Source organism: Dryobates pubescens, chromosome 9 (genome assembly GCF_014839835.1).
Source record: "Dryobates pubescens isolate bDryPub1 chromosome 9, bDryPub1.pri, whole genome shotgun sequence".
Lineage (NCBI taxonomy): Eukaryota > Metazoa > Chordata > Aves > Piciformes > Picidae > Dryobates > Dryobates pubescens.
In genome coordinates this window covers 23757425-23779352 of record NC_071620.1, presented here as the reverse complement: position 1 = coordinate 23779352, position 21928 = coordinate 23757425, and the positions used below count along the sequence as shown (strand labels likewise).

The following is a 21928-nucleotide window of genomic DNA, read 5'->3' as shown; positions in this document are numbered from 1 at the left end:
GAGCAGGCGTTGGAAACGAGGAGCTCGACACACGCAGACGCCCCAGCTCCCCAGGCGCGGGAACTAAAGATTCCGCAGCCCCTCAGCGCGGGCGGCTGGAGACGACAGACCCCCGGCCCGGCCCCAGCCTCCCTGTGCGGGGCGGGGCTGGCTCCCCGCCCCGGGTTGGCAGCGTCTCGCCAGCCGAGAGGCGGTGGCGGCGCGGGCACGCCTGCAGTGGGCGCGTCCTGGCGGCAGCGTCTGGTGGCCACGTTGACAGGGCGGGAGTCCGGGTGCGCCGGGTAGCGCAGGGCAGGCTGGGCGCTGATCGTTGCTCGTTGGCCGGGTGCGAGTACTCGGTGCGGGAGCGGGGGCTGCTGCCACAGTAAAAATGTCTTCGCCTCCCAAAGAAAAAGCAGAGACGCGGGCCGGACACCCTCCTGCTGGTACGGCCGCCGGTCGCCGTCTCTCCGCTCTTTCTCTTTCCACCCCTGGGGATGGGCCGGGGAGGGCCGGGGTGGCTTGGGCAGCCGCGGGTCGGGGGGCGCCGAGCGCCTCCGGGAGATCCTGGCCGGGCGCTACTTTCCCGCGAAGTCGCCGGGCTGCGGCAGCGGGAGTGCTGCTATAGCGGAGGAGGGCGAAGGCGGTCTCGGGCGCGTCCCACTGTCGGGGGCTGTAAGCCTGGGGTGGTTTCCCCCAGTACCTCTGCTGGAATGCCACCGCCAAAGCAGCGTCTGCTGCGGCGTTCCGGCAGCGGGAAGGGTGTGTGTCCGTTTTTTGCTCTCTGCGTGCTGCTCCCCTGCACTTCTCCCTGCCCGCTGGCAGCTTTCGGGGGAGGCACTCCCAGCCCTGCTTAACCCAAATGTAGCCTCTGGTTGCAGACAAATCGTCATTAAGTTTCTGCCGTTTGGCATCTTCACCTTCTGACCGTGGAAAGAGTATCGTCTTCATCAGTCCTTGCCTGTAAGGGCACCCTATCTTCGAAAGGTGTTGAGGGCCTACAAAACCACCCCTGTGGTGGAAAGGGACAATCTTGTTCACATTGCAGCCTGCGTGGCTGTGAGCAACCGTGCGAGCTGAACGTGAACAGGCAAACAGCACATTAATAGTACGATGTGCATCTATTTCACCAGTGGTGGTGAGTGCTAGGGCTGTCTGCGTGCTCCTGCAGGCTGGCAGAGTGTCAAATAAATAAAGCTGCTTGCTAGCTGCCCAGCAAAGGAGCTCCGCCACCTGCTATATGCTCATGGGTGAGCAGAGCAGTGGTTGGTAGGGTTATTAAATACATTTCTCTTTCAGTAGAACACCGATCTGCCCACTGCCCATAGATAGCAGTTCCTGTCTGTACATGGGTAGAGTTTGATTACTTTCAGTATCTGAGTTGGGGTGTTTCTTTCACGTAATGTTAGTTTTCCTTCTTTATTAAAGTTTTCTAAAAAAACATAAAAAATTATGACGTTTAGGCCTCGTACCATGAACTTTTCACATGTCTTACAAGTGTTTCCTGGTGGAATAGTTGGTTTGTACATGTTTTGTGTGGTGTTTTTTATTTGGTTGGTTGGTTCTTGTCAAGTATTTCAGTTAAAAAATGGTGACATTCTTAATCCACAGGGTGGTTAGTTTTATATCCAAATCAATTTATGAGCTTTAAAGCTAAATTTCAAACAATTTTTGAATACCAATGAATTCCTCTCTTTTTACAATGAGGACTTGAAATCCCTTTAAATAGATAGTAGAAGTGAGAAATAATAGCTCTGCTTTGCAGAAATACAGTTCAGTGGTACAGTTAAGCTGAGCAGAATTGTTCCAGTTCTTCAGCCTTCCTTGTCATGGCATCAGCTCTTACCACACCTCTTGGGTAAACAGAAGCATTTTCTTAATGCCGACAACTATTGCTGCCATAGCTCCTTGAGCTGGCTTACTGTGGAGTCAGTGTGAAGGGATGTATAGGACCTTAGATTGGTTTAGCTGTGTCTTCTTGCTGCACCATTGATGGAAAGAGAACAAAGGATAAATGATGGATATTTAATCTAGATGCTTTGTAACTGTTTTCTGATCTTGCAAGTTCAAAAGTTTTGCTTCCAAATGCATGAGAAACTAGCAAGGCACAGTGCAAAAGCACTGCTGGAGTACAGTACAGGCTTCCCTTCCTGTCAGAGTATTTCAGTATTAATATTTGCTTGCAGAAGATGCATCCACATGTGAACTGAAGACCAGCTAGGCAGGTCTTAAGATGATTAGCATCCCTGAGGGCTTTTTGTCAGCATGCACCATTTGGGGAAGGAAGGCGATCACTAAGTCTAGCTTTGAGGCCAGAGACAACCTAATGCTTTATGGTATCTTCAAGCCATTTCTAGAAGAAAGTGGTTCTTAGATGGCTGTCAAGGAAGTGGCCCTGTGGTCTTTTAACACTTGAAAAGTCTGTAATAAATGTGCTGACTAGCAATGGTTTGTTTACTCTAGGAGCTGAAGATAGGTTTTAGTCCTCTGTCTCATTGAATAATAATATAATTCAAGAGGGCAGTTTGCAAACAAGTTTTACTAAAGTGATAGTAAAAAATTATTAAAAATCCCCCCAAACCAGATGACTATGTAAATGGAGGTGGAACTGTGTCCCTAAGTAACAAGGCAAGTTCCTAGCAAGACAGAGATGTTATAGGAGATCATTTTCTACTAATGACTTAAAAGGTCTGGTTTTGTTGCATACAGTTGTATAGAAAGCCCTGCCTGTAATTACTGATGTGTCTTACCCCACTGATTATGAATTAGACATGTAAAAGCCAGGAAGGAATTGGATCATAATAAAGAAGCAGAATTGAGAAATCTGTTACTTTTCAGGTGCACTGTTAGCGCCTGCTTTCTGACTGCATGCAGTCTGTTAGCTTCCTCTCTGCATTGATGTTTCACATAGGAGAAAAAAAAGGAAAAATACAAAGGATAGTGAAATGGAAAGAAATCTCAAGGCCTTAGGCTGGTGACAGAGTGCACAAAGCATCTTTGAACACTTCTCTGAAACTTAAGAGGGCCCCAAATTAGGTTTTTTTAAAAGATCTTCATGGAATATAGAATGGAATACTGAGTTGGAAGGGACTTTAAGGATCACCTCATCCAGCCTTTCAGGGTGAGAATATAGTTTAAATGAGATGGCCCAGCACCCTGTCAGGCTGGGCCTTGAAACTGTCCAATGTAGGGAATCCACCACCTCCCTTGGGCATTTATTCCAATGTTTGATAGTGCGAATGGTGAATTTATTTTTTTTTCTGGCATCCAGTCCTAATCTCCCCAGTAGCAACTTGTACCCATCACCCCCCCTCTTCACCATGTGACTCTGTAAAAAGGGAGTCTCCCTCCTCATGATAGCCACCCTTTATGGACTTGTACAAAGTTAGGATGTCTCCCCTAAGCCTTCTTAAGGCTGAACAAACCCAGTTCTCTCAGCATTCCTTCATATGACAGGTCTTCCAGTCCTCTGATCATTCTTGTGGCCCTTCTCTGCACCCTTTCCAGCCAGTCCACAATCTTCTTATATAGTGGGGACCAAAACTGTACACAGTACTCAAGGTGTGGCATGACTAGTGCTGAGCAGAGTGGGAGAATGATGTCTTTATCTTGTTGATACCTTTATTAATGCAACTCAGCATCCAGTTGGCTTTCTTTGCCACTGCAGCACACTGTTCGCTCATGTATAGCCTTTTGTCCAGGTCCCTCTCCACAGTGCTGCTCTCAAGCCAGGTGGCTCCCAAACTGAGCTGCATTCCTGGGTTAGGTGTTCCTAGCTGCAAGACCCTACACCTGGCTTCATTAAACTTAACACAGTTCCTTGCCCGCTCGCCCAGCCTGTCAAGATCTTCCTGGAGGGGGCTCTCCCTTCTGGGGTGTCAACTTCCCCACTTATTTTTTGTTGTCTGCAAACTTCATCAGGGTACTCTTAATTCCAGTATCTAAATCGTTAATGAAGATATTAAACAGCGTTGGGCCCAATGTTGATCCCTGGGGGACCACACTAGGGACAGGTCTGTCAATCAATGAGATCAGTGCATCTGCAATACATTGGAAAGCAAGTTTGTACAGCCTGCACTCCCCTCTAAAGAGGTCTGTGCATTTATGCTTTTAGCTGTTTGTTTCTTTCAGTAGCAAGTGTGGAAGAATAAAGCAAGGTGATTTGAGTTAATGGTGTCTGGTGACCTGATTATGTACAACATGAGAGAGATTTTAGACCTCCCAAATTAGCACTAAATCTTCAGGTGTTATTTTCTTAAGTTTTCTATTAGATGGTGAAGAATGTGGAAGCATGCATGTATTGTCCAGAAGTACTGTTTGTAACCTGGCAGATGTTGCTGTGGAGACAGAATCCTCTATAGGGAGCTGATAAGAACTGATCATGCAGTGATACTAGATTTATAGATTGTTATTGAAACATACCAATCACGTTGATTAACTGAGATGTTAGAAGACAGCACTTGACAGAACTCAGAGTGTTTGCTTTTGCAAGCAAATTTAAATTTCTAAGGAGTTTGCATCAAGAAAGATTAATAGAAAATGTATATTTTTTTTAATTTTCAAAACTCTGTATTTTTATTGTCTAACCTTTCTATCTTTCATTATCCCTTGTGAAACATTTCTCAACAATTCAAGTATTGAGCAAGAGAACACAACATTTTTTGAGTTTTGTTGATTGGGTTGTGGGGGTTTTTTAGTGCATGATAAGTGGACAACATTTTGGTAGGATTTAGAAGTAATTTCTTTGGTTTTTATCTCTTGATCACCTGTCTTTAGTTAAAGTCCTTCATTGATTCAGAAGTTCTTCTTTCAAGTATCACACAAAGCTTAAAATCTATTTTAGAAGCTGCAGGGGCCCAAAGAAGTGTTCTGTTCTCCTAGGGCAGGTCACTTTCTCTTTACTACTTGCCTTCACAGAGGCTGTGAAATTTATGTGCAGCAGTGTCCTTTCCGTTATTGTTCTGGTTGGGAATTGAAAACTAAAACTCTTCCTAGGTTTCTGGATTAACACTGAACTGCCATGAGGTGTATTAATGCCTTTGTGGCTGGGCACAGTAGGGCTGTTGGAAGTACAGCCTCCCCTAGCCACGCTGGCAAGCCACTACCCTGTCATCCTGCTGGCTCTGGCTGTGACATCGCTGCTGAGGCTGGCCACAGATTTATTGTGTCACAGCAATGTGAAACACAAACCAGTGCCTCTGCAAGTGGTTTTAGTGACTCATGACTACTATCTTGGTTTCCTGAGGTAGGTTGCTGATGGCAGTGTAACCCATCCAATTAGCTAACAAGCATCATTTTGTCCTGTGCTGTCCTGTCAGCAGGTATAATGGTGACTGAAATGAGAAAAAAAACAACCCATAAAAGAACATTATGAAAACACAAGCCTGTTGCTCTGCTTAACAGCAGCAGTGTTAGGCCTGGCTTGGTTTCTATTTTGTATTTAATTTTGGAGGGGATAACTGATGAATGTAAGTGGATTAATTTTCACTTGTTTTGTATTTCAAAGGGATGCTTTCACATTTGTGTCATTTTTAAAACTAAATCATAATCAGGATTTGAAATGTAGTAAATACTTAGTGTTTTGCAAAACAAGAAGTTTTGTACTAAATGCAAGTTAACAACTCTTCTAAAGTTTGCTTTTTATGATAGCATTCCTGAAGTACCTCTTTGTGTATATACTCATAGCTGTAGTTTTCAAATTGAAGTGACAGCTCTTCACCTCTTCTTGTTTTATGAGAGCATTTAACATTTTTGTTTGTGGCCTTTTATGCAGTATTATGCAAGCCATTGCCTCCCTTTCTTCTTCTTACTGCTGAGAGTTAGTAGGGAGTGGAGAAGAGTTAGAACAGATGAGTTTTCCAAAATGGTACTGAAAGCAGCTGGTAAAATGAGCTGCAGCTTCTCATGATGAGCAAAGATGGCATGATGTGAAAGAGAATAGCAGATGCAGCCTAGAAGTAGCTATTCCTCAGGCTTGCCACTTTTGAACATTTTGGGCCCCTTTTTCAAACTTACCAAACTACTTTGCAAAATATTAGGGGGGAAGTGGAGGAGAGTAATCCTTGAAATTTTGTGCACTTACGCTGACTTGACTGAGGTTTGTTGTGTCTCTGATTTTCATTTCAGTGAAAGCTGGTGGGATGCGCATTGTGCAGAAACACCCCCACAATTCTGATGCCAAAGAAGAAAAGGATAAGGATGACCAAGACTGGGAAACTAGCAGGTGAGTTGGAGCAGGTGCTACAGTGAATTTCCATGGCCTTGAACCTTATCACCAGTATGTTTTTCTTGTGGATAGCAAACCAACAATAACAGCTGGTTTTGTATGATAAAGTTGACTTAAAGCAGTAGGAAGTAGCAGTAGGAAGTAGCAGTAGGAAGTTACTAGCAGTAGCAAGGTTAAATTAAAACATTTGCTTTCCTAAAATGTCTGAACGTTATTTCAGACTGTGCAGAAACATAGCTAGGCACATTTGGACACAATGATTAGGCTGTCAATCTGTGTACCAGGTGATCTTGCTGTGTGTTGGGAGATTCCTTCTACGCATTGACTCATAATCCTTTCTCTGTGAGGTATTTGACAATATGGTGCTTTTGAAAACACAAGCAAAACCAAATGCTATTACTGTTACCTGCTTGTATTTTAGGTGGGAGTCTAGCAGTTTCAGCGGTGGATGCTACCAAGAGAGACAGCAGTTACTCAAGAATTTTAACTAGATTTATCAAGTAACTGTTGTATAGAACTGAAAACAGGAAGGCTCATGTTCATGTAGAATTTACCTGGTTTTGTGCTGTTTTCCTTGGCTAGCTATTTTTATTTGTTGCCAAGAGTATTTACCTAAAGTCTTTATGTACTAGCTTACTGCGTAAATTTGTTCTTGCAATTTGCACAAGGCAAAAAGCCCCCAAACAAAACCAAAACCAAAAAAACTCCAGAGTTCCATTTGTGTGGTTCTATAAGTAGACTGACTTATATGTTTATTTTGCACATAAAACAATGGTAATAAATAAGCACTGTGAAAATTGTCTGTGCAAATACAAACAAACGGTTTTATTTACAAAGTCATGACTTGAATAGGAAACACCTTCATGAGAAGGGAAAACTAATTTTATTTGATATATTCAAATGAAAGGCAGGAAAATGGAAACTTCCTGCCATTTCTTCATTAACCAAGTTGGTTTTCTTGTATTGCTGTTTCTTGTCACTTAAGTTGGAACAGAGTCTGTATTGCAGTCAAGTTCTGTTCCAAAGGAAAGAATCATATCTTGTGATTAATTTAAATTTTACCTGGGGATACATTCTTTTATTTAAGGCGTGTTTATCGTAGTTTGACCTTGGCTGGATGCCAGGTGTCTGCTAAGCCACTTTGTGACCCCCCTCCTCAGGAGGACAGTGGAGAGAACCATTGGTAATAACCAATGCTTTGTCTCCTCCTCTTTTCTCCTAGCTTTTATTGCTGAGCAGACACCATATGGTATGGAATATCCCTTTGGGCAATCTGAGTCAGCTGTCCTGGCTATGGCCTCTCTTGGGAGGGGCCATAGCCTGCTTGTGAGGGGGGAATGTTGGAGGGACAGCTTTGAGGCCATGCAAGTACTGCTTAGCAGCAGCTGTAATAATTGTGTGTTACCAACACCTTTCTTGGTAACACTACAAAGTACAGCACTATGAAGCAGTTGTGGGGTAAATTAACTCCATCTCAGCCATATGGAGTTAATCACACTCAATACAGTATGATATACCTGCTTATTCTTAAATTTCCTTGGCATGGCAACCTCATGGCAAGGGGTTCTCATTATGATCCAAATGAGAGATCTTCTTAGGCCTGGTCATAGATTTAAACTTCTGTTATGATATAGCTATCTGCTTTATGCCTGTCTTCAAACAAGATTATAATTTCCCCCTCTCAAATAGTGTAAGGAAAAGTTAAAATTCAACCTTGATATTGGTTATACTGGTGGCTGTGTCAGTGTCTGTTTTAGCAGGTGCTGTGTCACAATGGAAGCAGATCTTTACTGGGAAACGGTTGATGCTGAGTACTTAATGCTTGTACTGTGTGTGTTTTGGAGATTACGTAGACACAACCTGTAAGGGCCAATCCTAGCTGCTACGTATTAGGTTTTGCCTTGGACTGCGTATTCTGGGTTAGCATCATCTGTGGGGTCAGGTGACTTGAGACTGAACCATAGTGCAAAACAAGGTCTAGCCAACAGTGGATCAAAATGGGGAGTGCCCTCCTGATCTTAAGATGCTAACAAATACGCACTGTATATTAATATTGTAAGGCAGATTTGTGAGCAATTTTTATGCTTTAGAGGGAGAGGAGAAATTCTAATGACCTCTAAAGCTGCCTTGTTGTTTTCAGTTTAAGAAGCGAGGCAGATGCTCTTCACCCATTCCCAAAGGAGTAAAGAAAATGCTCCACACAGGATTGGCTAAACTTTTTATTTCTTTGATTTAATCCGCTTGAGAAAGAAAGTGGCAGGAGAGACATAAGGAGCATAATGAGATAGGAACCAATGTGGATTATAGAACAAAACTGTAAGTTGGTTTACAGGTCTGAGAGAACTTGTTTTCCTGGTAGAACTGAGAAACCTTTGTGTCTGTGAGGGAAGGGATTTAATGTGCCTGTTGTAAGGGTCTGGGGGGAATACTTATGCAGCTCCAGTGGTTATACAAGCTATAGATGTGAGCAAGAGGCTATTTCCATGGGCAGGATAAGCAAACTCCACAGGGCATAGTACATAAAGTCATTGTTTGTCAAAATTCAATTACATTTGCGGCATGTCTGTTGTTGCTGTGCTTGAAAGTTCAGTCTCCTGTATTTTCTGTGTCTGCTCCTGGTGATTCATGGTGCCCTTCTAATGTTTTTCTGATGCCTGTGATGAGGGGTTTAGCAGAAGGTTGGGAGAGGTTTCTCAGTGGGGGAAGAAGAGGCCACTATTATTCTGTTCTGCTTTCTCCAGCAAGAATGTGTATGTTCTTTCTGGTCTTTGCTAGCTGGTATGTTATGTCCTCTTTCTAAGCAGATGCAAAGATATATTTTTTTCCTTTTCTAGTCATGCTTTTTGTCTTTGCCATTTTAAGGTACTATTGTTTATATGATGCAATCTCTACTCCCTATTGCATTCAAGGTGAAAAGGAGCAAATGGCCTTCCAAGCAATTTTTATCAGATGATAAGGACAGCTGGCAATGATGTGAAAGTATCGAAACAGAGAAGAATAATTTGTGTGTGAAGAGGGAGGTTGGAATGATTGATTATTTTAATCTCATTGCAGATTTTATTGAGGACAGATTAGTGGAATTGCAGTGAATTGAAACAGAAGATTTTTGAGCTTTCCCGGAGTTGCCTAGGAGCTCCAAGAGCACAGATTCTCCCCACTATGGCACAGATCTGAGCAGCTCTCAGCAAGAAAGCTTTCAGCTAGAGTTTCTAGTATTTGTGGCTTTGGAGACAGCTGGCATTGTTTTTTGCAGCATGCTGACATTGGGTTAGTGTTTCTAGTCTTAATGCAAACAAGGCTGATATAGGTAAACATCCTTGAAGTACCTAACTGTGCCATGATAAAGGTGGCTTTAAAGTAACATTCATCAGGTGTCTCTTTGATGTTTCTTTCTCCCAGTTGTTTAGCAACTTGCAATCCAGTTACTGTAATTTACTCTAAAGGTTTTTATTCAGTTCTGTTTTCTAAACTACAGTACAGTTTTACTTAAAGAGGAATGTCTGGATGTGATTATATGGAGCAGACTCAACAAAAGAAGGGAGGGCTTACATCATTTGGTTTAGCTGAACTGAAAAAACTGTATGTGGCATCCAAAGCTGGGGCACCATTGTGGTTGAGATGTCAGTGGTAAACTTGACTGTGAGGTGGAATCCGTAGCCCACGTGTTCTTCTAAATGAGTGATTTTGATAAGCCTCATTGGAGATAGGATACTGTCTGGATGAAATCTCAAAAAAGCAGGTATATGCTTTCATTCAGGAGAAGATTTCCTTTTCCTTTGCCTCACTGTGCTGTACCTTTCTCGTTGACAAGAAATAAGGCACAGGCATTATTTCCATCTTTTAGTTGCCAACGAAGGTTCTCCTGTCACTGAAATAGATTGAATTTTTCCTTCCAAAGACCCTTGTTGCCCAAACTTCTGACAGAATTTTAAAAAATAAAATATAAAATTATATAGCTAAACCATTAGAGCAGATTTGTATGCTTGTTTACACCTCAAATATGAAAATATATGGCACTTTCTGCTCCTTGTATTCCATCCTGTTATTCTGGTTATTTAGCTGGGACATAAACTGTGGAGTCAAAGTCCTGCCCTTCAACACAGCTAAGACCTGGGAAATGGCATTCTGTCCTGTAGGAGGAGATTTTAGTCATGGATGAAGATGTTTCAGCCCACTTAGTTCAAATGCTGTGTGTTGCAAAATCAAAAGGTGTTTGACAGAGGGGAGAGAAAAAAAAGATACTTCACAGCTTGTTAAACATAGAAACCAAACCCCCATGAAGAGGTAGCATTATACTTCCATAAATACTCAGAGTCAGTACCTGAAGTGTCTCTCCCACATAGTTCACCAATATAAAACTGAAAAAAACCCACCCTCTTTACCTGTGTTAATGCACCTATAAAACAAACAACAAAACAAAACCCCAAAATTAAAACCAAGCAGGCCTTGACTTGGCAGGATACGTATTTAAGGCTAATAGAGAGAGATTGGTTGGGACAAATGGGCCACTTCTGCTTAGAATTTGGAGAGGAAATGTGCAGCTTTGGTGGTAAAACGATTGATTGAGCCTCCCTTGCAGTAGGGCCAGTTAAGTTTTGGCTTAAAAGGTCCCCTGGGGTATTGTGGAGGGAGCTCTGAAAGAATTAACTGATAGTATGGAAAAGCATCCATCATTGACAGAATTTGCATTTCTTCCACCACTTATCTAACCACTTCTTTTCCTCCTCTTTTTGGGGCCTGATTCTATTAGCTCTGTAAGCTAGTTTGGCTTTACACAAAGATTATGTTCACAGACTGTGTGTTGCCATCTTACCATTTTATGCTTGGCTATATAAACCCCAAGACTTCATGAAATGTATGAATGTAATGGATATGATTCTTGAGGGTTTTTATTCACATCTTTGGCCCTTAAGCTCCCATTACTTAGATGTGGAGCTTTTGAGGCATTTGCCTTAGCAGAGGAAGTGTCTGGGGGAAATGCAAAGAAAAAGCAACCTTGCTGTGAGTACCGTGCTTGCAGTTTCTAGGCAAGATGCGAACTGCATGGAACACTGGGCGTTACCCCTTTGTCATGCTGGAGTTTGGTGTGACTGTAACTTCTTGGTTAAATACTCCAGAGGCTAAAAGAAAGTTCATCTGGCAAAATAATTGTAAAAAATGTGTAAATTAAATTTTGTAATATTGCAAATCAGAGTGGTGTAATATTGTATATACAACTATAGTAATATATATATGAATATATAGTAATACTGTAATACTACCAATCAGAATGTAATTCCTTCCTCCTCCTTATCTTTATTTTGGACTTAAATTCAGTTCACAGTTAAGGCAATATCTTCTTAGTAATGCCACACTCTTCTCTTTTACATAAGTGATACTATTGCCTTCAGTGCATTTTCTTGCCTCATCCATCTTCATGTCTTAATCTTTTGCATAGAGATTTTACAATTAGCAGATGCTCATGTCTACTGAAACATATGTGTGTGTGTATATGTGTATATATATATGCATAATCTGTTTAATTATAAAAAACAAAAACAATTTTAGCAATTTTCATATGATTTTCAGGATAATACTTTCTGCATATGACCAGTTACTTGGAGAAGCAGCAAAGTAATTGTTATGACCTGTGTTGAACCATATCAAATGCATATATGGTTATAGATTTAACTGAAAGTACAGATAATAGAATATGTAATCTTAATCTTTAAATGCAGAATGTAAGCCAAGAAAAAAGGCTGTGAATATTTCCATTTAAGAAATGGAAATATCTGTGAATGTAAGGAATGGAGAAAAAAATTAGACAAGATTATGAATGAAGCATTTTCATACAGGAAGTTGTGAGTCTTCTGAAAGACTCTTTCATGCTTCCAGGATTTCCTGATGATTGAAGCAATAAGTTGATAAATCCATCAGTGCAAGTGCTATTTATGACATTATATAGGTATCTCTTTTCATATTTCTGAAGTAGTGTGCCTGTGTGAGAGAGTTAAACCCAGTGTGTTACTTCCTTCCCTCAAAGTGAATAGATGATACCCCATCCAGCTCAGCAAGAGCAAGGTTCATGCCCAAAGAAACATGCTGTCTTATGAAATTAGCTGGAAAATTGGTGTAAGAAGATTTTAAAAGAATGCAAGTCTGTAATTTGTATTCTGTGCTTAGTCATATGCAAGAGGAAAAGGGGTGGGAAGTTGTATCTTGTGAGTGGCACAGCTTAGCGTGGCATTCCACATCTGTACGGTAAACTAAATGATCTTCAGCTAATATCTTGAGAGGTGGCATTTTGGTTTGTGCTTTTCTTTTGGTATCTTTTGAAGTATTGGGATACATGGGATGAAGGTCACTGTGCCAGTTTGAAAGCACAGTGTTGAAACAGGTATTCCAAAGGCATTATAAAGCACAAAAAGTTTCAAACCCAAAAGTACAATCAAGTCCTTTTCACTACGCCAACCATGCCCAAATCTCTATTTTTTAAGTATTCAGCAACACTGGCAGCATTTCTAAAGCTCAGGGTTTGAGTTTCTGGTAGAAAAACATGCCAGAGCACCAGATGCTACTCATGTATTTAGAATCAAAACCCTATGTTTGAAGAGAAGTCACCATGAGCTGAAAAGAGTAGGAGGTGTGTGAAAATGACACCATGTGTGCCAAGGAGGGGCATCTAGCTTTTCAAGTAGCAGCTTCCTCTCCCTTAAGTTTCTTCTGCCTTAGCTGCATCAGGAGCCTAACTGTGAAGTGGTTTAATATTAAAATAAATACAGAATTGTCGTTTGTTGACCACTGGGTCAAACAGGAGAGAGTTTCACTTGGCTGTATCCAGGACGCTGGTACTAGAAGAAGGAAGTTACATGAGAGAATGAAATACACCACTGAAAACATCTATTATGTTATCATTTATCAACAACCAGGGTTTTATTTAGTCTGCTGCAGCACTGACAGAGCTCTTCATTGCAGCATATTATTTAATGGAAAACTCTTGTCTGCAGTAGGCTTGCTGCCTTCTCATTTTTGGTTACATGTCAGTGATTGCCTCTTCATCATTGCCATCCTGTTAAATAAATGGCAGTGAGTCAAAAATTCCTGAACAATGTTTATACAAATCTTAGTTCTGATTAGTTGCAGTTTCTCTGATACTCCTTCCATATGGAGCGCAATGAGCCTAAGACTGTTAATGCAGAGGAGCTGGTTTTGTTACTGCAAGATACAACCAGAGTGGTTTGTTATTTTCCCTAATGATCTTGAGATAGAGCTATTATTTTTTTTTCTTTTTTTAATTCCAGATTGTTAGAACCATAATTAACTACTAGGCTAGCTATCAGTTTTGGAGAGACCCCTGGCATGCTTCATCCTGCACCCCATGCTGCAGCCTGGAATCAGTCCTAGAATCTCAGCATTTTGCTTTCACTGGTGTCCTTTCCAGCGTGTGGACTCTGATTTCCCTGAGTCTCGAGGCGTTCATTCAGACTGAGTTCCTGTTGCTCATTTTGGAAATCTGCTAGGGGAAAGTAGCATAAGGCTTGCAAATGATGATATATGCTGAGGGTGTGACTGGGTATTGGTGTCTTCTCAAATTACAAATTTCATTATGGGAAAATGACAAATACAGGAGACTATATTTAGGACAGATGGAGTTCAGTTTGGTTCTCTTTTTATTTATTTATTTATTTTGCAGTATTGAATGTCATTGCTTTCTAAAGCCTACTCTAAAGCCTTCTTTTTGATTGACACAAAAAAAAAGGGGGGGTGGGGGATGGGGCGGGGGAAAAGCACAGCACCAGAAGCTAGGCTTTTTTTGCTTAAGTTGTAGTGTCTTTTGAGAGTATTTCAAACTACTGAATGTCTTCAAAATAATTCAGTAAGCAAAATCTCATTGCTAAGTGTGTGTACATCCTTGAATACCTTGAATGTTGACAATGAGATTGATTGTCCTCCAGTCCTGATGGTTACTCTCTGGGAATGTAACTTCGTATTGGTGTTTCGAACATGCATGTAAAATCATGCTTACTGCTTGGTATTTGTTATTATGATCAAGAGTACTTTGCATTACGTCTGAAAGTTGCCACTGCTAGGGTAGGGTTTTTTTGCATTTTTTATTTTTGCATGCAACATGTTAGAATATTTGCTAACATTCAGTGTTACTGTCTCTAATGATCAACTTATTGCATGCAGTGTATTAAGACTTTTGACTTCGTGGAGCACTGACGAATTAACTAACAATTTAATGTGCCACCCCATCTGTCTTGTCTCTTAAAATGCTACTCCTGTATTTGGAATGATGGAATGAAATTTCAGTAAACTGAGATTTGTACTCTTCTGTGATTTTTCTTTTATTTCTGGGATCATGCTAACTTAGGCTTCTAGAGGAAATAGTATGTAGCCATGTGTATGCTGCTTTGTATCAACACTGACACTAATAACATTACCACGAATTCTTCCGCATAAGGCTATTTAGAAGGCTTTTGACTAGATGAAATTTAGCATTCTTATTTATTGCTTTGAAAACTGCTGTAGAATTAATTCCCTGCTTTCGGGCATTGCACAGTTATGTTTCTGCTTGTGTGTTTGAAAGATTTTATTTTTGTCTACAAGAGGGGGAAAAAAATGCCAGAACCTGAAAGGCTTCTAAGGAGTAGTGCTTTGCATTCTGTTTTTTCTCCAAACCAAGGCTGATGGTACTGGCTGCTCTGATTCCTTCCCTATAGTGAAATGATTCCAATGACCTCTAGATGCCTTTGAAGGTAATGGAGTGTTTTTCCTTTATATCCTGTAAGCAAGCACAATTACAGAAAACTTGCAGTCCTGCTGCTACTGTATTGTTTATTCCTCCTGCTGCCCTTTGGAGGGTCTCCCTTTATGACACCTTGTTTTCCAGTCTTCATGTTCTTATTTCATTTTGTGTCTTACCCTTGAAATTATTTTGTGCTAGTTACTGATGGCCAGTTGTCCTCTTCCTGTCGTTATCTTCCTAAAATTACTGTTCTTTTTTTCTGAAAAGAGTTCTAATGTTGAGACACCTTTGTGTTCCTCCTGTGCAGAGCTTGCCAGCAACTTAGTTGGTCTGTTGATCAGGACTTGGCTGTTTTGTGTGTCAGACTGAAAAATGAAAGAGTGTTTCGGAGCTGCATAGTTTTGATAGAAATAGATATGTAATAGTCATGTATGTTTTAAAACAGTGATGTGTCATTTTTACATTTGGCTTGTTCAGTTTCTGATCCTCAAGAGTATCTCCTGATGTATCCCACAGTTAACTCAGTTTAATTAGAGGTCTTGTGGGCATGTTTTTGAAATCTGCATACCAAACAGGGTAGAAGATTGTGGGGAGGGAACTATTAGTTTGATATTTCTTTCAGGTTGTAGTGCCTTTTACTAGGAAGAGGACATTGGCCAAGTTAATGCACGCTGTTTTCCCCTGCCAATGGGAGGAAGAATGGGAAGATAACGCCCTGCAGTGAATGCACCAAATGTTGTCTGCCTTTCCAGCATTTAAATAAATCTATGTAGGTTTATTAGCTAATGGATTTTTAAAATACTGTTTAGTTCGTACTTCTCCCTCCCTGCTGCCATGTTTCTTATAACAATAAAGAACTATTAATACAATGAATAAAAGGGGCAGTTATCATTATAATCTTTTCCTTTCTCTTCTATTTTAAAGACTTTGGCTGTGCAGGGCCAGCATGAAGCTTTGTCTGTCCTCACCTGGCTGTATAGCATTGCCCAGCAGATGGTATTTCAGGAGAGTGTACAAGAAGGGCCAGTGTAGAATGAGCCCAGTGAACTCTCCCAGCACCCAGCGATTTAAATTACTGCTAAGAAAGTTGATAGTGATATTAAATTTCTGCTACGGGACTAGTTGGTTGGAAGAGGTTTTTGTATAGCTTTAGAAGACTATAGGAAGATGTAAAAGAGGTTGTTTTCACATAGCTTTGTAGGACAGTAGGGAAGATTTGCCTTTGCTGGAGTTAGAGAGAGCTATGTTTTGTCTTTGACTCTGAGAGTAATGTAAACACGTTGTAATTGAAGAAGAGAAGCTTGGCAGAATCTGATTGGATGTGTTAAAATATTGTTTTGTTATTTTGACCTATTGTATGCCTTAATTACATGTATGCCAGTAGAAAATGACCAACTGAGATGTGACACATGTGCCTTCTGACAGACTATATAACTTTGCTGTATAACGTAATAAAGGTCTTTGCTTGCTTGCACCTTGTCCAGAAAGCATTGCTCTGGGTGTTTAAAACATCTATACTATGACATAGCTCATATTATCTTTCAGTAGAGGGTGGTCCAAGCTTCAGGACAAATATTCATGCGTTAAGATTTGAGTGAATAAACAATTCCTGTATTTATGAAAGTGGTAGACATGGGACAATATCCACAAACAGTGAAAGCATCAGTTGTCACTGAACAGTGAGCTAAACAGCGAAATCTTCAAATCTGCAGATTATGATACAGAGCTGTTTTACTTAGTTAAATGCCCAACCAATGGTGAGGAGCTCGAGAAGGACATCACTAAACTGTGCAAAAAGGTTTTGGAAAAAGCTCCTGGAAAATAGTTTGTTGAAGGCCTCTGCCTTGTGAAGTTCCTTGGAAGCAGATTTCTGAAGACGCTTTCAGGAGCACTCTTTTGGTACCCTCCATCCTCATTTCCTTCCCCATGTCATCCTGCTGAGAGTCACGAAAGTGAATAGCTGGTCTAGCACTGTATGTCTAATTGTAGACCCACTTAAGGTGAGTTGCGTTTCAGTAGAGACATTTATGTGTTGGGAAGAAACAATGATCTCATAAAAGATTTTTGTACTGAAGTGAATAAGAGAAGTACTTGGAAATTTGGTTTGTCAATGACCGTAGTGGCATTAGTTGATTATGGAGGCAATCCAGTAATATTGCTGCAGGATTTTGCAGAAAAGTTGTGGCTGAGTTTTAGCAGCTTGAAAGGTTGTGTGGTAGTGTCAGGCTGTGCCTGGAAAATTTTCCACAGATCCTGAACAGAAAGTGTTAGAATGTAAATAAATCACCATTGGATGTAAAAAGGAAAACAGTGATGAATTCTAAGCAATCCCATTGGGCAGATTACTAACAAAGTGGGTTTGTATAGACTAACTTTCTTTCTTTTCGGCTTCTTCGCTCTAACAGATACTAGCTCTGGCTTCTGGCTGGCTTTTACCTGACCTTGGCTTTGTTCTTTGTTGTGGCTGAGTGTCTAACAGAACAGCTCTCTGTTCTTTCTTTCCTGTATCACATACAGGGGAGGTAGGAGCCGGGAGGGGGAAGCTGTTGCTGGCTCCCCTGGTTTTGGCCAGGTGTGTTCTTGTGCTGTTTATAAATTGTAAGTACCTGTAAATATTGTATATTTTGTATATATTTATTGCATTTAATTTTGGATTGTAGTTTTGCTTGTAAGTACAGCTTCATTTGCTTCCAACTGAGCTGGTTTGGTAATTTAATATTGTGGGAATTTTCAACCCACCACGGGTTGGAAGCCTGCATCACAGCATCTTCTAAAAAGGCATTTTAAAACATAATTCTAAATTATCCTAAGAAATTGCTGCTTTTCTTAATCCTGTTATAACTTACATAGGTAGGCTATACTCACAGCTGATGCTGGTAGGCCTGCTGCCATAGCCCTTGATGAAGATTTGGTCTCTGTATCCTGTACCTATTTAGTCTGTATCACATCTGTAGGCTCTCTAGCAAACTCAGAAACAACTCAAAAGCAGAATTATTCTTTGGATTCATCACTGTTGCACATGATATTATTAATGCTTTTAATCGTTCAGTATTCCCTAGGCAAAAAAGGGCTAGAGAAAATGTAAATCAAATCACTCAGATAAAACCCTGATACTGTGTGTAGTACTTCTGGCTAGATTCTGAGAATTCGAGTGGGGCAGAATTCCAGACATACATGTAAGTTTGTTTTGGCTTGTTTTTTAAGATTTGATAGCCAAGGAATGCTTCCAGGAGTTCTGTTTTGGCATAGCAGCATATGAATGAACACCTTAACTCTCCTAAGATTTGCTTACATTTGTAGCCATTGTCTTTAATATGTGGCATCAACTGGATGTGATTAGTTCTTTTCTGGTTTCTTCAGGTTACATTCATGGGTGTAAATATAGACTGATTGTTTCTGGCAGATTCAAGAAAAGAAGGAAAACAGAGAAGAGTCCTGATTTATACATTTTTCAGTTTGATTTTGTTTTTCTTCAAATGAAGGGAGATAAGAGTTACAGTGTTAGTTTATGATTCTTGCCAAAATCAGTTTGACTGAAGGGGGGAGGGAGGGAACCCCACCTAAACTCCCAAGTTTTATCTTTCAAAATACAGAAAAGGAATGAAATGTAAGAGTTGTCTGAAAAAATAATTTTACCATAAACCTGGCAGAGATTTGTGGAGAAATGTCTGTGTTTTTCCAGTTGGAAATTGAGACAACCTCATAAATATAAATGAAAAATTTAAGTGCCACATGTTAGTCTAACTGCAAATAAATTCTAGTGAGACCAGTCAAGTCTTTGGGTAGATGTCAAAGCATGGATGGTTTAAAAGTTTACTTTTACTTCCATCACTTTCACTTCCCTAAAGTAAACTGTTGGAAGTGATCAAATGCTGCCACGTGGGAATAAGCTTGAAAAATCTTTATGCAGAGTGTTGTTGCTTTAGTTCAGTGTGCAGTCCTTGATGTTCATGACTTCCATACTCAGTAGTGAGTTCTCTTCACCATCCCGCAATCCTGGTGTGATAATTTTCATTTTCAAGCCTGCAGTCCATCTGCTGCTAGGCATCTTGAAATAATTTGGGAGTGATGTTATTTGGGAGACATTGTTCTGGAGTAGTTAACGCTTGGTAGAAGTAGTACTGGCAGCATAAATATTGAATTCTGTAGCAGTGGTAATTACAAGCAATCCTGAAATGATCAGAACTGATGTCAGTCATGTGCCCACATATAGTTAGGACGAGAGACACTTCTTCAACAGTCTTAAAAACTAAATTTCTTTATGACAGAGCAACAGCAGCATTTCCTGAGGCAAGATGTCTCCTGAAAACATACACTCTTGTATCTTTGTATTTAGTAGCCTTCAGCAAACTGTTTTCCCTGAATTTTCCAGGAGTTTTTGCAATCCAAAACTTCTTTTTGCAAAGTTTAGTGATGTCCATCTTGAGTTCCTCACCATTCAAAGGGCATTTAACTGAGGTGGTGTCAGCAAGACTGTTGAGCACTGAGGGTTAGTGCTTGGGCCTTGAGCGGTAGGTACTGTGTTCTGGGAAAAAGATCACAACTGGTTTAAAGTACAAACCTGACCAGAATGTGGTGGGTAGGTCTGACCTCAGGAAGGACCTGTCTGCTCACTTAAGTCCTTGTGCCACCTCTGTTCAGTGATCTCCCTGTAAGAGTGCATGACATGAAAGAGTAGTTTAAGAAAACAAACATCAAGCCATTGTTGCCTACTAGGGTACCTTAACACTTTAGCAAAACAGAGATTGGTCAGAGAGCTCTGGAGTCCTCAATTTGCTTGCTTTTGTGTCTGACACCTGTTCCTGAGTGTGGAAGTTCCCTCCAACACAGAAGTGAGGGAAGGTAACACACAAAAAACCCTCAGGATTGAGATAAAAAGAGTTTCATGTAAATGAGATAATACAATGCACAGTTACATTAGCATACTTTGCAGAATAGTGCAGAAGCCGCAGCAGAAGCCAGCAGCCCTGCTGCCCTCACCAAACACATGCTAGCACACTGGAAAAGACCAACACCCCAAACCTGGAAACCAAAAGCAGCCACTGTAATGGGAAGCTTCCCATGTTAACAAACCGAACTTCAGGCCCCATAATATTTTGCTCCAGCCAGCACTTTCATTTAGAAGCTGACATGACAGCAGCATGGTATGAATATCAGCAGCAGATTCAACTCAACCCATGACACTGAGGCAAGATGAGCCTGTGAACTAGGGAGAGCACTGACTGATAATTAAAAATATCAAGTTTTTACAGTGGAAAGATAACTGTTCTTCAGTGTCCTTGTCTGGTATCTAAACATCAAGAATCCTCACTGTGTTAGTTTGGTTACATGATTCTGGAGCCACTTGGTGAAGAATTTCTCTGACAATAAGCAATGAAGTATAGAAAATACCATGCTTATTTAATGTCAGTTTGTCAGAGGGTGTTGTAATTTGCATTGAGCTGGCTAATGTAGAAATTCTATTTTCCATTCTTTTTTTATACATTGTTAGTGGCTATGCTAGTGAATGATGGGAACATCTAAGCCTAGATTTCATGTCTGCTTCTTCAGGGAGGGGAGAAGATCATTGTTTGGTGTGCTGCTTAAGGGCAAGTTAGTTGTTTGCTGTGTTCACAGTGAGGATATGTGGACTGACAGGAAGAGCAGTACCACCTAGCAGGAAGAAAGTATCACAAAAGCTGTGCACTTGGTGGAGGAGGTATTTTGAAAGAGAAGAGGTATGTGTTTTAGTTAAATTAACACATGTTCTTTCACCAAGCGGCTGCCTGTCAAGTTTAATTTGAAATGAAACTAATTGTTGGTCTGACAGCTCGATGTGCTGGAAATGTGATAAATTCATTGGTACCAAAATTGGTTTCAATTCTGCTATATAACTGTTTGACTTACTGAGAAAGGAAGAGCTGAAACATGCATGTTTTTAGGAACAGCTGCCTATAAATTTTGCTTATGTAGAAATAATGCAAGGTTTTGTGCACTTTTCATCAAATGCTCTAAACAACTCTTGTACTCTTGTTTCATAATCTTTGCTAGTTAACATAGGCATAAAAATACTGCTAGTTCTGGCAACATTTCAGTATGTTTATCCCAATGTTTTTGGTCCTGTTAATATTTTCTTCCCTACTCTAGCATATCTGGGACATGAAAGAATCTGAATTCCCTAAACTATCAAGATGTAGAACTAAGGCATTAATTTGCATTTTTGGTCATAAGAGATTTCATTAGAATCACTTGAACTTTAAAGAATTAATTGCAAGTCTATTTTACAGTTGGTATTAAAAGGACAGCAAGGTCACTTTCTCAGATCAAAGCCAAGACTGAAAAGAACTGCTTGGCAACTGTCATAGATAAACTTGGAACCAAATGTATGAAGCATCATTGTTATTAGTTCAAGATAGTGTAATTAGATATTACCTTTTAGGCAGTCACAGGATGCAGTCAGTTCTCTCCAAATTTAGAAGAAGCTTGCCAAACACTGCTGTGAGACTGGCTTTGAAATTGAAAAGACAATAGTTTCTCAGGAAGGTGAAACTTCAGGCACCAGTCCGGCTTAAGAGCTGTACTTGTAGGCAGTGGGCTTTAATGCTGACCCCAGTTTTGTTTCTTTGCTTTCTTCCAGCAGTTGTTCAGATTTTGTGAAGAAGCAACATAACGTTTATCAGCTCTTGCCTTGTGACAGGGGCCAAAACTGCACAACAGTACCAGAAAGATTTCTAGAAAGATTTCAAGTTACATTGACAGTTAAATATGTGTTAGCACTTGTTTCTTTCATGAAAATTTGCCTTTTTTTCCCTCTTTACAATCTGCTCTCAGCTCTGTAGTACCACTTATTAATGGCAGAAAGTAAATGTTCTACTTCCTGAAGTTCCTTTTTGATCATGCAACAAGTAAATCAGTAGAGGATCCTGGCTGTAGAAATATCCAGGGACTAATGTCTCCAAGCAGTAATTTAGCAGAGCTAGATCATAAGGGGAAGGATTAAAGATCAATAGGGGATG

The 21928-nt window shown here is 40.5% G+C and overlaps 1 protein-coding gene across 1 annotated transcript in view; it reads left to right on the top strand.

Annotated features, from left to right (window-relative positions):
- The first annotated feature begins 226 nt into the window (after positions 1-226).
- DAP (death associated protein) overlaps positions 227-21928 on the top strand; it is a 52494-nt gene continuing 30792 nt past the window's right edge. The window contains exons 1-2 of the mRNA XM_054164171.1: positions 227-425; positions 6106-6202. Of these exons, the coding sequence (XP_054020146.1) occupies positions 371-425; positions 6106-6202 (152 nt within the window). The 5' untranslated portion in view covers positions 227-370. The remainder of the gene's footprint in view (positions 426-6105; positions 6203-21928) is intronic.